This window comes from Ornithodoros turicata, chromosome 2, assembly GCF_037126465.1.
Source record: "Ornithodoros turicata isolate Travis chromosome 2, ASM3712646v1, whole genome shotgun sequence".
Classification (NCBI taxonomy): domain Eukaryota; kingdom Metazoa; phylum Arthropoda; class Arachnida; order Ixodida; family Argasidae; genus Ornithodoros; species Ornithodoros turicata.
The window spans coordinates 117,665,526-117,679,527 of record NC_088202.1 but is presented as its reverse complement, the minus strand read 5'-3'; the positions used below and the strand labels follow the sequence as shown (position 1 = coordinate 117,679,527).

The following is a 14,002-nucleotide window of genomic DNA, read 5'->3' as shown; positions in this document are numbered from 1 at the left end:
TTGTATATTGAAAGTTCGTCCAATTGCTACACAATCAGCACAGTGCACCCCACCCCCCTTTAAGAGGGCTGCTTTCCTGTGTTCCTATGCTAAAGTATGATTTTTGTTGTCCAAATAACTCTGAGGACTACAATAAGGCCCAAAGACAGTTGGCTGAAAGTTTTATCTCCATACGTCTAGGTCCTGCTTTTATGAGTACTCTTCAAAAATTTGGGTGCATTCCCCCTTTCCCTTCTCTTTTTTTTCTTACTTTGCATAAACATATCCCCCCCCCCCCCCGCCTACCCTACCTGGTTAAACACGACAAAGGCCCGGTTTTACCAACCTCAGTTAACTTTAACCGCAATAACCTAGAGTTAGCCGTCAACCTCTTTTCAGTGGCGTAACGAGAGTTCCAGGCATGTTAGCCAGTGGTGGCAGAAGAGAGTTGGGATAATTTGAAGTTGAGGGACTCTTGATTTCGGTTCATTTAATCAAAGATGGTGACACTAGCCCTGTGTCAGAAACCTATATCCAGTTGCTCTTTTTTTTATGGTTGTTACCTTACCCGAGCCTTTTGTTTCAGCCCTAAACAAAACAATGCTCAACCGCAACAAAGAACCTGCAAGTGGCGTAAGTACAGTGTCACCTGAGCACACAAGGGACACTGAGTGGACAGAACCAGTTATACTTGCACCTGAATCAGGTAAGTGTGTACTGCAAACTATATTGCCCCATAGATATTAAATCAGAAGACCCATCTCTTCTCCGTTCAGCGTCATTGTTTAACTCACACATCACAAACATGCTGAGTGTATCAGTCATGGCAGGGGCAGGCACTACATGTTAAAACATCCATGAGCATATATCTGCTTTTGTATCATCATTACAGCTGCTACATATTGCCTCTTTTTCCTTAGACTCTGCACAAGCACATCCAACAGACCAGTCTGTCCCATTACCACATTGTGGTAATGACACCCGTGGTGAGTCCAGATCCTGAAGGAGACCTTCACGAAAAACTGGCACGCCTTCAGCAGCAAGTGATGCTACTCACTACACGCAACATATATCTTGAAGAGCAGTTGTGCGATGCCAAATCTCGTCTTTTAAGCATAGAGCAAATAAGAAATGATGCCGAGTGTCGGTACTACACTGGGTTGCCAAACATTGGCATTGTTCAAGCTCTGTTCAATTTTTTGTCTCCCCGTGCTTCGATGATGACCTACAGCGGCAATGTGGAAAGGAATCCCTACGAGAAACGTGGACGAGTACGAGAAAGAGAGCTGATGGAAGAATTTTTTTTATGATCCTGGTCAGACTAAGGAACGGCATGCCTGGAAAAGAGATCTCTCAAAATTTCGGGATATCTGAAGGTCATTTCAGTAAAGTATCTGCCACGTGGATAAATTTTCTTCGTCACGAACTCAAGAGCATTACATCCTTCCCAAGAGTTGACCAGATAAAACCACATCTGCCGAAGGCATTTACGAAGTTTCCGAATACCAGATTGGTGCTGGATGCAACAAAAGTCAGAATTCAGAGACCGTCTTCCCTGAAAGCACAAAGACAGACATTTTCGCACTACAAACACTATAACACGTACAAAGTTGTTATTGGATGTACCCCGGATGATTATATAACTTTTTTGTCAAGACTTGGGGAGGGTCTGTATCTGATGTTCATGTGGTCGAGAAAAGTGGGTTGTTTGATCGCCTCGAACCTGGTGATGGGGGGGAATATGTTTAATGCAAAGTAAGAAAAAAAAAAGGGAAGGGAAAGGTTAGCCACGGTGTGGGCTTGCTATTCCCTAATGCTTTCAAGCAAACCGCCTTGCCTGGCAAGGAGACTTGCCTGGCTTCAGGAGCGGCACTATCATTGCATTCTTCCATTCTGCTGAGAAAACACCATCCCGCCAACAATTACTGTAGAGCTTAAGGAGTGCGTGTCGGCCATGGAGGGGTAGATTTTGGAGGGCCTTGTACGTAATACAGTCAGGCCCAGGAGAGGTGTGAGGGGGTGATTTCCTTAGGGCAGCCTCCAACTCCATGAAGGAGAACGGAACATCCAGACATTGCTCCTGCGAGGATTCCAGGACGACCGGGATGGCACGAGCTGACGATCCCTGCGACATCGAAGCTGTCGTTAGACGGGCACAGTATTCGTTTGCAACGTCGATTTCCGAGCGTGAGGTTGCTAGCGCGAGTGCTTGAAAAGGGCGCCGTTGAGCAACAGGTGTAGAGAGTGCCCTGAGTATGCTCCATATTCTGGAAAGTGGCGTCCGGGGAGACAAAGAGCTCGCAAAGCGCCGCCAGCGGTTTCTTGCAAGGGTGGCCAGGTGTCTCTGTATGGCCTGCTGAATGCGTCGTGCTTCAGCGATGTGACACGGGAGACCGGGAACCTGGTGATGCTATTATGGTAGACAAAGGTTTTACCTTCCCATGTGTTTCTCCAGGAATTGATGTATGCTATCCACCTTTTAGGGTGAGGGGAGAAGCTCAAATGTCTCGTGAGGCAGTTCTGAGCACAAGAAGTGTGGCGAGTGCTAGAGTACATGTTGAACGCGTGATCAGAAGAGTTAAGGCCTTTCACATTGTGGGATTTGCTCCTGCAAGTAGCCTTCCCCACCGGGTTGTGGTCTAAATAACCGGTACGTTCCCTATCGCCAACCAAGAATGACTCTGACACAGGTTTGGAATAACTTACATTCTGACTTTATTCCTGCAATGTCTGCTCACTTCCAAGTCCCAGGCACGAGTGACCTCTTCCTCCCCAGGGTCCCCTCCCGCGACACCTTCCACTGACCTACTTCCATGCGCCAAATCGGCCCACGCGGCCAAACTGGCCAGTGGAAAGTTCCTGTGTCGAGGGATCGCCTGGGGGAGATGAGGTCACGGGACGGCTCCCCATGTGTCCCCCAAACTGGGTCACCACACTCCCCCCCACCTAAGGCCCCGACGGGGGGTTCGAACCCAGAAAGTCCATGAGTTCTTGGTCGAACGCAGCGGTCGACTTCGGGGCCTGGTCGCTGGGGGGCACTGGGTTGGGGGTGACGCCAGCGGTGGGAAGGTCCTCGGCGGTGGCTCTGCCGCGCGGCGGTGACCCGGCCTCCAGCAGAAGCTCCGGCCGGAACTCCCGAAGGATCCGCAGGGCGGCGGCGACAGCGTCCTCGGCGGAGGGCGCAGGTGGAGCGTCCGGGACCGCCGGTGTTCGGGTGGCCAACGCGGTCCGGTGACGATCACCCAGCTCGTGGGTTGTGCGGTGGATCACCAACCCACCGCAGGTCCCGCAGAGACGAGCCGTCTCCTCCTCCGTGTAGACGGCCGGGGGCTCCGAGGGGTGCCGGTCGGACAGGAGGTGGCCCCGGAAGGTGGCTGCCACGGTCTCCGAAGCACCGCCACGGAGGGGACGCGGCTGGTCGCGCCACCTCCTCGATGACACGAAGCACACTGGCTCCTCCCCGACCTGCACGGTCCAGGTGGCTACGGAATGGTGACTGGGAGTCGCCCGCGGGGTGGGTCCGGCCGAGGGCGCAGTCCTCGAGCCTCTTCTCGGGAGACGGGTGCTCCTCGTTGCCGAACGGTCTCTGACGACCGCGTTCGGAGTGGCATGCCTGGGGTTGGGGGTCCTGAAAAGACAGAACGTGCGGAGACACGGAAATGTTATCGCGCGCGCAAATTGTACGCGCGAGAACGCTGACCTACAGCCCGTGTTCCGCCGCGGGTAGGGCATGCCGCCCTACCACGTTGCCTTGGGCTAAAGCCGCCCTGGTCACCCTGCAGCTGATTAGGTGGGCGGATAGACTCGTCCCCCTGGTCCGCCGCGTGGTCGCGTTCATGATAGCGTTTTAAGTCGCCAACGTGAACGGGACCTGTCTCCTCCGCCGTGTTCACACGACGGAGTCGGTACGACAAGCGAGATAATCGGGAAATCACCCGAAAAGGTCCCTCCCAGCGCTGCGCCAGTGACGCTGCGAAACCTATAGCAGCGTTGCTCAGCGGGTGTGTGCGCTTCAAGACCAAATCCCCTACTTCATATGACAGAGGACGGTGCCCCTTATCATACTGACGCGCTTGTTCCGAGCGGGCGGCGTCCAAGCTCTATCTTGCGGAATTCACCGCATCCGAGAGCCGACTACGCAGCTCGCTCGCGTACCTCGACAGATTCCGAGCAATCGGCTCCGTGCACTGTCTCAGTCCGTTCTCCAATGGGAAAGCAACCTCCTTCCCAAAGTTAAGGTATGCCGGGGAAAACCCCGTTGACCTGTTTGCTGTCGTCCTGGTTGCAAATCCCAACTCAGTAAGACGCACATCCCAATCCTTGTGCCTGTCGGTTAGAGCTACCAACATATGCTTAAGGTTGCGATTCACTCTTTCAGTAATGTTCGCCTGGGGATGATACGGCGTCGTTCTCTTGTGCTGAATACCAAGTGCAGCACAAGAGTCGACAAAGACTCGGCCAGCGAAATAACTGGCGTTGTCAGTGATCAACTGTGCCGGAAAACCGAACCGGGAAAAGGTCTCCATCAGCCGGTCCCATATTCTCTCCGACACCAGCTTCCTAAGCGGGAATAACTCCACCCACTTGGAAAAGTGGTCAGTAACCACCAACAGGTACTGATTCCCCCGTGGACTTCTGGGAAATGGACCCATTACGTCACACGCTACTATGTGCCAGGGGTAGCTACTGACTACTGGCTGCATGAACCCTGGGGGTTTACCACCCCTTGGTTTTGCTTTCTGGCACACGGGGCAGCTCCGGGTAAAGCGCATAACATCCTGCCTCATCCCCGGCCAAGTCGCGACGCGGCATAACTTATGAAAAGTCTTGCTGCCACTGCCGTGACCCGCAAGGGCTGAGTCATGGAAATAACGCATAAACACCCTTCGCAATTTCCTGGGAACTACGACCTTGAAGGGGGAAACACTCTCGTCCTCCTCGTCTAACCCGGGCACATATCGCAGCAAAAGCCCGTCCTCACTCAAGAGATATGAGTCGAGGCACCCGTCGTCATCCCTGCCAGCGTTACCGGTGTCAGCTGCGCTATTATCCGCCAGCTTTTCCGACACCCGCTGACATAAACCGTCCGACTTCTGTGCCTCTAAGAGCTCTTCCCTGCTTACGATCGTGCCACAAGACAAGGAGTTACCTGCCCGATTCAAACCAATCGCGGCCACGAGATCCCCCTCCTCGGTCTGCCGTTCCACGCCTTCCGGGAGACTAGCGTAATCGCACGCGCACCCAATCTCCCCTCCTCTCTCTTCCGCTGGGAGAGAGGACCTCCCGCGTCTAGCGGCTCTAACCAGGTCCAAGTCACCCACACAACCGGTCGATGACCTGCCCTGACCCTGAGGTTCCTGCCGTAATTCACAGCTGTAACCCAGTGGCGCACGGGACAAAGCGTCTGCCACTTTGTTCGCGTTTCCTTTCAGGTATTCTACATGGTAGGAATAGCCCTGAAGTGCTAACGCCCAGCGTGCTAATCTGCCTGACGGTTTCTTCAACCGCTGCAGCCAAGAGAGTGCTTGGTGGTCGGTCTGAATGGTAAAAGTTGTCCCATCCAAATACATGTCGAACTTTTTCAAGCCAAACATTACCGCCAAGCACTCCTTCTCCGTAACGGAATAGTTCATCTCCGCCGGCGACAGTGTGCGACTAGCGAACCCGACCGGGCATAGACCACCGTCGTGTTCCTGTAGCAACACTGCACCAAGCCCGTAATCGCTTGCATCAGTTTGCATAACGAACGGCTTGTTAAGATCTGGCAACCACAATTTAGCTGTATCCGCTATAGCTTGTGATAAGGAGCGAAACGCCTCCTCCTGCCTAGGCCCCCAAGCCCACTGGGAATTCTTCCGCAGTAGCTCGTACAGTGGTTTTGCTAAGGACGCGCAATGCGGGATGAACTGGCGATAGAAGCCAACCATTCCTAGGAACCTCTGAAGGCTCTTGACGTCATGCGGACGAGGATACTCGAGTATGGCCCTCAATTTATCCTCATTCGGACTTAGCGTACCAAGATCGACTACAAAACCAAGGAGATCCACCTTGGGGGATGCAAGCTGAACTTTGCCGGGATTAATGGTCAACCCCGCGTCCCTCATCCGACTTAGCACATTGCCCAAGTGAACGAGATGCTCATCGAACGACTTAGAAAATACCACTACGTCGTCCATGTAAGCCATGGCGTAATTGAACTTCGCGTCATCCAGCACGACGTCCATTAGCCTCTGGAAACTAGCGGGCGAGTTGGACAATCCAAAAGGGAGTCTCGTAAATTCAAACAAGCATCTGTGACACGTGAATGCCGTCTTTTGGATATCCTCCTCCCCTACAGGAATCTGCAGAAAGCCCCTGCTACAGTCCAAAATCGTGAACACGCTGGCATTCCCCAACGCGTACATGATCGACTCGATGGACGGAAAAGGATAAGCATCTCTGACCGTCACGGCGTTTAACTGGCGATAATCCACACACAGCCTTGCCGTCCCATCTTTTTTAGGTGCCAGCACCACCGGGAAAGCCCAGGGGCTCTGCGACCGCCTAACCGCGCCTGTCGCAATCATCTCATCCAGCGCCGCGTCAAGGAGATCCCTCTTACGCGCGCTGAGGGGCCTGGGGTTACACCGCCAGGGCCTCGCAGTACCAGTATCAATCCGATGTTCTAGAACATCGGTTGTTCCTGGGTGCTCCGTAAACATTTCGGAAAAGGGTAGCAAAGCGTCCAAGAGCCTGGCGCGCTCAACTCCTCTGCCCCCGAAAGACGCTACCACCCGCTCGATATCCTGTGGGATTCTCCCTACAGTTTGCACAAGCTTAGTTTCTGACGAGTGGGTATCCACACGACTGGTTAAACGGCCAGTCGGTGAAGGAGAGGCGAAAGGAATCAGTGGGCTTAGCGGTCCCCCACACCGATATCCGTTTGCCTTTAAATCGAGAATCAATCCCTCTCGGACAATGAAATCTCGTCCCAAAATAACTGGGATTGACAGCCCTGACAGGTAAATGAACCGTTGTCTGCACCGTCCCCCGCTAAAGCGCATTGTAAGTCTCACTGCGCCTGTAGCACTGGACATTCCCGATGCTAACCGCAATGGGATATCAACCTTCCTGACGCGGACATTTCGTTCACGACAGTGCGCGTACACGGCGTCTCCAATTAGCGAGAGCGTGGCACCGGTATCCACCAGGCCAATGTACTCTTTCCCAGCTATTGTTACGCCTATGTACGGACCGAACACAGGAGCAGACTCCTGAACTCTACAAGCTATTGGGGCGAAAACTGATCCATCCTCGGCAAAAGACTGCGGCGAGGTATGAAACACACGCCCCGAGCTCTCTCTGACTGCCGACGACGGATTAGGGCTAGCCCCAACTGCCGCCGCCGGCGTTACTAGTTTCCCTGCGCCGACCGGAAATTTCCCCGACGCACAGGACAGTCACGCTTGTAATGCCCTGGTTGATTACAGCCATAGCATCTGGGCTGCGCCCGCCCGCGGTCCGCCTGTGGCATTCTGCTACTGGGGTCCCTCTCTACCTGGTTCTGCCTATCCTGAACCCTCCGAGCAGTGGATGTTCCACTCCTCGGACCGCCGCGTGAGTTTTCGCCAAACCCCGCACGGCGCCTCTGTTCAAAGGAGAAAGGATCCAGGGAGCGCGGCGGGACGATGACGTCCGACCGGCTTCCCGCGTCCGCAACCAAGGACGTCGCTTCCCTTCCCCGTGGAACGGAGTCCTTCACACCCGCCCAAGCGCAACCCGGCTCAACTGATAGTTCCGGGCGCGGTGGAGGTTGGTACCGCAATTCAGACAATAAATCAGCCTGAATCACACGAGCCTCTCGTGCAAGCGCATCAAGATTCTCGAAATTTCGCCCCCGTAGATACGGACGGAAGCTAGGATGGCTCTGCCGTATAACACGCGAAACCTTATCCTGATCTGTGGCCGTCGGATCGGCCCTATCGTAGAGCTCCTGAATTGCGCGCACAAATTCAATGAGACTCTCGTCGGCGTGCTGTGTGCGAAAAGCTAACTCTTCGCGCACACGCATTGCGTAGTCGGGTGGCAAAAATTCCTCCCTAAAACGCTGCCGGAAGTCCGCCATCGAGGTGAAAGGCTTCTGCAGCCTTCGCCATCGAGCGGCGTCCCCCACTAGAGCTACTGGCAAGACCTGCCCTAGCACTACCTCGTCGGACGCTCTAGATGCAAACTGATAGGTCTCCATCTCCAATAGGAAGTCGGCTACCGACTTTCTATCAGAGTACCCTGAGTACGTCGGAATTGTCATACTCGGGTGGAGCCGTGGGGGAAAAGTAGAATGCGGGCTAGTCTGCGCCGCATTCAACTGCTGGGTCAATGAAGCGACAATATTTGTCACTTGCAGCAATAGGGTAGCGGTATCAACCGCTTGTGGAGTGGGGAGAGGTGGAAGCACACCTGCCCCCGTGTTGGTTCCGGCATCGCCGTTGCCGCCACGTGCTCCTGCCTCGCCGGGGTTAATAGTGTCCCCGTTTGTTGCTGACCCGGACTGATTTTCCATGGATCGCGTATGCACTACCATGCCACGAGGCGCCTAACACCCGTGTTCCCCCAAAATCCTAACAGGGCCCCAAAATGTAGAGCGCTCAGAACCACTCTCAATTGACGACAAAGGAACGTAGGCCTACGTTGGGCGCCAGATGTGGGATTTGCTCCTGCAAGTAGCCTTCCCCACCGGGTTGTGGTCTAAATAACCGGTACGTTCCCTATCGCCAACCAAGAATGACTCTGACACAGGTTTGGAATAACTTACATTCTGACTTTATTCCTGCAATGTCTGCTCACTTCCAAGTCCCAGGCACGAGTGACCTCTTCCTCCCCAGGGTCCCCTCCCGCGACACCTTCCACTGACCTACTTCCATGCGCCAAATCGGCCCACGCGGCCAAACTGGCCAGTGGAAAGTTCCTGTGTCGAGGGATCGCCTGGGGGAGATGAGGTCACGGGACGGCTCCCCATGTGTCCCCCATACTGGGTCACCACAACATTCTAGACAAGCCCTTTCCAATCAATGTGGTGGATAGAGCAGAGCACATATTCCATGTCTGTTTTTACCTAAGTAACTTTCGCTGTCCTTTGATTAAGGATGACACAGACTAAAGTGTCAAGTTAGCATGTTGCAGAGCCTTAGCCTGATGTGCATGTGTGTGGACCTGCTCAATAAAATAGCAATATGTAACGTCAGCGGAGTATCCTTATATGTATTTTGAGGTCTCCTTTAGCACTTGCTACATAATACCCTTTCACACATTTTTTGTACGAAACATAAGGTCCTAGGGTCCCCAGTCGGAGCACTCGCTTCGTCATTACCTCAGGCATGAGGGCACGTTCTGCAAAGTACAGTAATGCTGGCAGGCACCTGTCTTCCCAAAAGTCCTTATTAAATCATATTATTTCGATGTTAATGGACTTGGCCAACTCAGGATGGTTTGTCCAAATCACAAAGTCACCACTTGTGTCCCGTGATAGCCATTTGACCTTGCACCTGCATGTAATAACCATGTGTCCGTTTGAGCATTATTTCATTGCCAATCACTTCACAGCAGAAGTCCTTAGATGCACAGGCTTCTAATGGTGACATGCCCTGTTTGCTGTAAGGGCATTTCACCTCGAGGAGACCTTCTTCACCGTCCACAACTACAATCCTGTCAGGTGACGCAGCTAAGAAGTTGTGCTCAGGGTGGATGTGGAGATCAGTGTCATAAATCATCACATGTTTCCCATATAGCGAGAGAATTTCCCTGTATGCCTGTACGGCATGATCCTCGTGCTGTTTTCCATAAATTAGTGGTTTAGCTGCAACCTGTTGTCGTGGATACAGTATGTCTCTGAGCAGTTTGACCGGTTTTTCACAGTTGACAATACGCCCAAATTTGGATGCTGTAATGCGCCCGTTCCTTTCTTTGTGCCACTTCTTATTCTCAGCCTGTCCCTTTGTCTGTCTCCGTGATGTTCTCCCTCTCTTCAGTTGACATTGGGAATAACCAGTTCATGTATTGCTGTACTTCATGCACAGCCCTTGCTTCCCAAAGATCTTCATCATCACAAATAATAGGTTTTGGTTTGTTTGAGAGGCTGCTTGAAAGGCTGCTATACCTGAGCCACTGCAGAGAGGGGCAGCATTCTGTAAGTTTCTCTTCCAGAGTGTTGTACTCAGGATGGGAGTACCCTCGCACTCCGTGACATGGACTGTACGTTCTTTTCTTCACTTGTGGTGTTGGCTTGTTGACAATAAATTTTCTGAAGGTTATATCTCGCAAAGGAACAGGTGAATCACGTTCTTTGGCTGCATTGGGAATAAGATTAGTTAGGTGAGAGCTCTCCTCCACTAAAACTGAACTCAATTATGTGGATCACAAATAAAATGGTTTATGCTAGGGGTTACATCCCATTTCGCCTATTCCCATTTTGCCTAACCCGGATTATCGGATTAAAGAGGCGGGAGGGGTAACAGCCGTTAGGCGAAATGGGACTGCCGTGCAATCTCATTTGGCAAAACGGTACTGTCGGCAAGTGGGCGTTACTTACACGCTCCGACCCGATGATGACGTGTGCAAGAAATGAATGTGCTCGTCGGACAACTACCTTACGTCGTCCGAAACAAATACCCTTTACATTTGCAAATATAAGGTGTAAATATAATGTACAAATATAACAAAAACATTTTACGAACATTTTACATAGTGACTCCTGATGGACAGCATGACGAATGAAACAAGGCTTCGAGCCATGTTCAGTGTCACCTGAGCGATGTTAAATATGGAAACTGGTGTCACTATAGTCGTGTTTAATTCAACTCTTTTTTTTTCTTTCGTGTTAGCGCCGCGAAGCTATGAGCGAGATGTGGCTATGTGGAGATGAGAGGTGGCTATGAGCGACGTACAGATGAGAACAGATGGAGAGAGGACAGCAGGAAGGAGTGGGGGGGATAGGGGGTTAATATGCGTCTTGGGCAGACTTCAGGGGGAACTGTGCCGGTATTCGTCTCGAAAGTCTTCGGAAAACCCAGGGAAAACCTCAGACAGCACAACCGGTGGTAGGATTCGAACCCACCGCCTCCCAGTTAGCACGACACCACCGAGCGAGACGCCTTAACCCACGTTCAACCTAACTACCGTATTTTCCGGTGTATAACGCGCGCGTTATTCGGTAAAAAGGTGCTCTGAAGAGGGCCTGCGCATTACCTAACGGTGGGAGTTATACACGGAAATATTTTCCGACAGGAATTCCTTTTCTGGTCGGTGTCGTACAAATTCTAGTCTCCTCCAGGGTGTGCTGTGAATTTCTCCCAAATCACTTAGGGTCAGTTGAAAAAGCCGGCGTAGGGCGTTGGAATTAATAAAAAGTTGTGATGCTACTTAAGAATGTCGTTGAGCAGTCAATAATTCAGAATGGCGAACGGGACATGATGTCGTACCTCGATGCCGTGGGACATCTAATGCATATTGAGTAGAGCTGCAAATTTGGAAGAATTTTGAAGTGCAGAAAACAAAGCTGCCCTTTTAATTAAAAAAAATGTAAATAAAAACTATGTTTTCACTCTTGCACAGTCTATATTTGTGAACCAACAGATGAGGGAAGAAACCCTAGTGTAATATGAATTATAAATACAGACCTCATGCTTCAGTGAAACCAACAAGGTTGCATGTAAAGTTATATGAAGATTCGGAATTGACTTTTGGCAGCATGCCAGAGGACCGCCTTCTTTCGTACGTAACACGGATTAGTAGGCGAAGTGGGACTGTCTGCAGCATACATTAGGCCAAATGGGACCCCCTGCAGTTCGAGGTCGGTGAACCTGCTAAGCGATGGCGAGATAATCTGCTAAGAAGCATTAGGCAAAATGGGAATAGGCGAAATGGGAAGACACGATGCTAGGCAGTATATCGCACAAACTCACACTTGCTGGGGATAATCCACTGACAAGGCAGATCGGTGCATGACGGTGGATTCGCAGCAAGTCCATGAGCTTTCTCTGTCATATAAAATAACAGCCCCGCAACGTGGTGGCACTGAGCCTAAAAACAATGACATACATAGGACTCAGACCCTTGCAGTAACGCGCTTTAGCCGACGTAAAGCTATACCAGTATACAAAATTTCTCACAGATAACCTGTGTAACAGATGTAACAGATGTGTAACAGATAATAAGTGTAACCTAATATGTTTTTGTTTGGCTTACCCGGCAACACAAGTGCAGTGACCACCAATGATACGACCTTCGTTGCGCCGGAACCATGCCGACACAACATGTTGTCCGGCCTTCATTGATGGGGTATAAACTCCTCTGATAAGCAACAACTCAGAATCCGCCGAAACAGTATTAATCATTACGTTCCGCACATGTCCCTCCATCATGAAGGACCAGCCGCGGTGCGCTTGTTTTACGGATGGCGTGTTGCTGTTTAAGTACTCCCACACCTGCTCTTGCCGCACACTTATGCACGCTGATAGATTGTCAGTCCATGCAGAATGTAAGAACGGAAAAGGCACGCCATCCCCTTCGATCATTTTGCGATCAACCGCAGCACGGCGTCAATAAATGAAGTGAACAATACAGCTAAATGAACAGCAGACAACACGTGGGAATTCACAACCGCCTGCGCTCGAACCCAGACGCGACCTCATTTCCTAACAGACGGCGCCACTTCCATGGCAAAAGGTGGATGGCACAATGGATGTAACAGCTCGTTGGATGTAATAGCACGGTATGGATGTAACGACGCGTTGGACGTAACAGCATGATGGATGTAGTGACACGATGGATGTAACGACACGATGGACGTAACGGCCAAAAAATCTGGGTCGCCATGGGGGCGATGGGACGTAAGAAGGTCGACGAGAGGAGAAGCTCGGATTAGGAATAGCAGGAGTAAACCGGTGGGTAACATCTCATTACGGCCGAAAGTCTCATTACGGCCGAAAATATTTTAATCCCCAAGTGTCTCGTTGCGGCCAAAGTCTCAATACGGCCGAAGGTAGTCTCATTACGGCCGAAGATGTCTCATAACAGCCAAAAAGAAAAAAGAAGCGTCCACCATATTAGCTGTGTATATACAGTGTTTCATGCTTCCCAAAATGTGTCCGAGGCGGTGTGCCCCCACGGCTTGTGTCACACACAATGGTTCATGCACACAATATTGCGACAGTGTTTCATGCATCCCTCGTGAAAAATGTTTTTATTGTCATATGTGTCACACGATATTTGTATGTGTTACGCCATTTTCTCTCAGTATTCAAGCAACATCCTACTCGTTGGTTCTGTGAGCAAACTGTGTGTGTGTGTGTGTTCTGAAAAGTACTCCACAAGGGAGCCCACTGGGAGCTCCAGGAGCCACATGACCTATGACCATGATCTTCTCCCCCACTAGCTGCCTTCTACAATTTACGTCCACCTGAAATTTAAAAAACGTACATAAGGCACTGAACAAAATGACATATGCTCTTGTTTGATTATGACCATAAGACATATGCTGTCAAGCAGACTTTTTTTTCCATATATTCAAAACATATTCAAGAATTATGGACAACAATGACAATTACGTCATAATGATGCAGCTGCATAGCCAGGAAAATATTTCAGGAGGTGTTTTATGAGGCTTGACATGGGGTGGAGGAGTCCCCCTCGTCAGTGTTTTCTCCAGACCCCCTAACTTTTTTTCCTGTGCACCCCCTACAGGGGGTGCCCTTGCGATTTCAGCTTCAGATACGTCTGTAATGATATGTTAAGCTGTAATGACGTAACTATAATAATGACCTCCCCCCACAATTTTTTCCAACACCCCTCTCGTGCTTGGGATTCTGGATAAACCACTGCCCCTTGTTCATTTTCGTGGGGTACTACATTGGAGCTTATGCCACTGCGCTGATGTCACAATGTTATAAGTGTGTGTCACTCTGGGCATTCGGAATTCCTCTAAGCTACAATATGTAAATTCAGAATATCCGAAGGGTAAGCATCAGATGTTACCTGCAGGCTTCATGCT

General features: G+C 51.0%; 1 protein-coding gene and 1 pseudogene across 1 annotated transcript; one reads left to right on the top strand and one right to left on the bottom strand.

Moving 5' to 3' along the window:
• Positions 1 to 1,312: 1,312 nt before the first annotated feature.
• Positions 1,313 to 9,115, top strand: LOC135384980 (uncharacterized; annotated as a pseudogene).
• LOC135386436 (uncharacterized) lies at positions 7,362 to 8,518 on the bottom strand. Its single transcript, XM_064616345.1, has one exon. The coding sequence runs from the start codon at positions 8,516 to 8,518 to the stop codon at positions 7,373 to 7,375; it is 1,146 nt and encodes a 381-aa protein (XP_064472415.1). The 3' UTR covers positions 7,362 to 7,372.
• Positions 9,116 to 14,002: the final 4,887 nt, after the last annotated feature.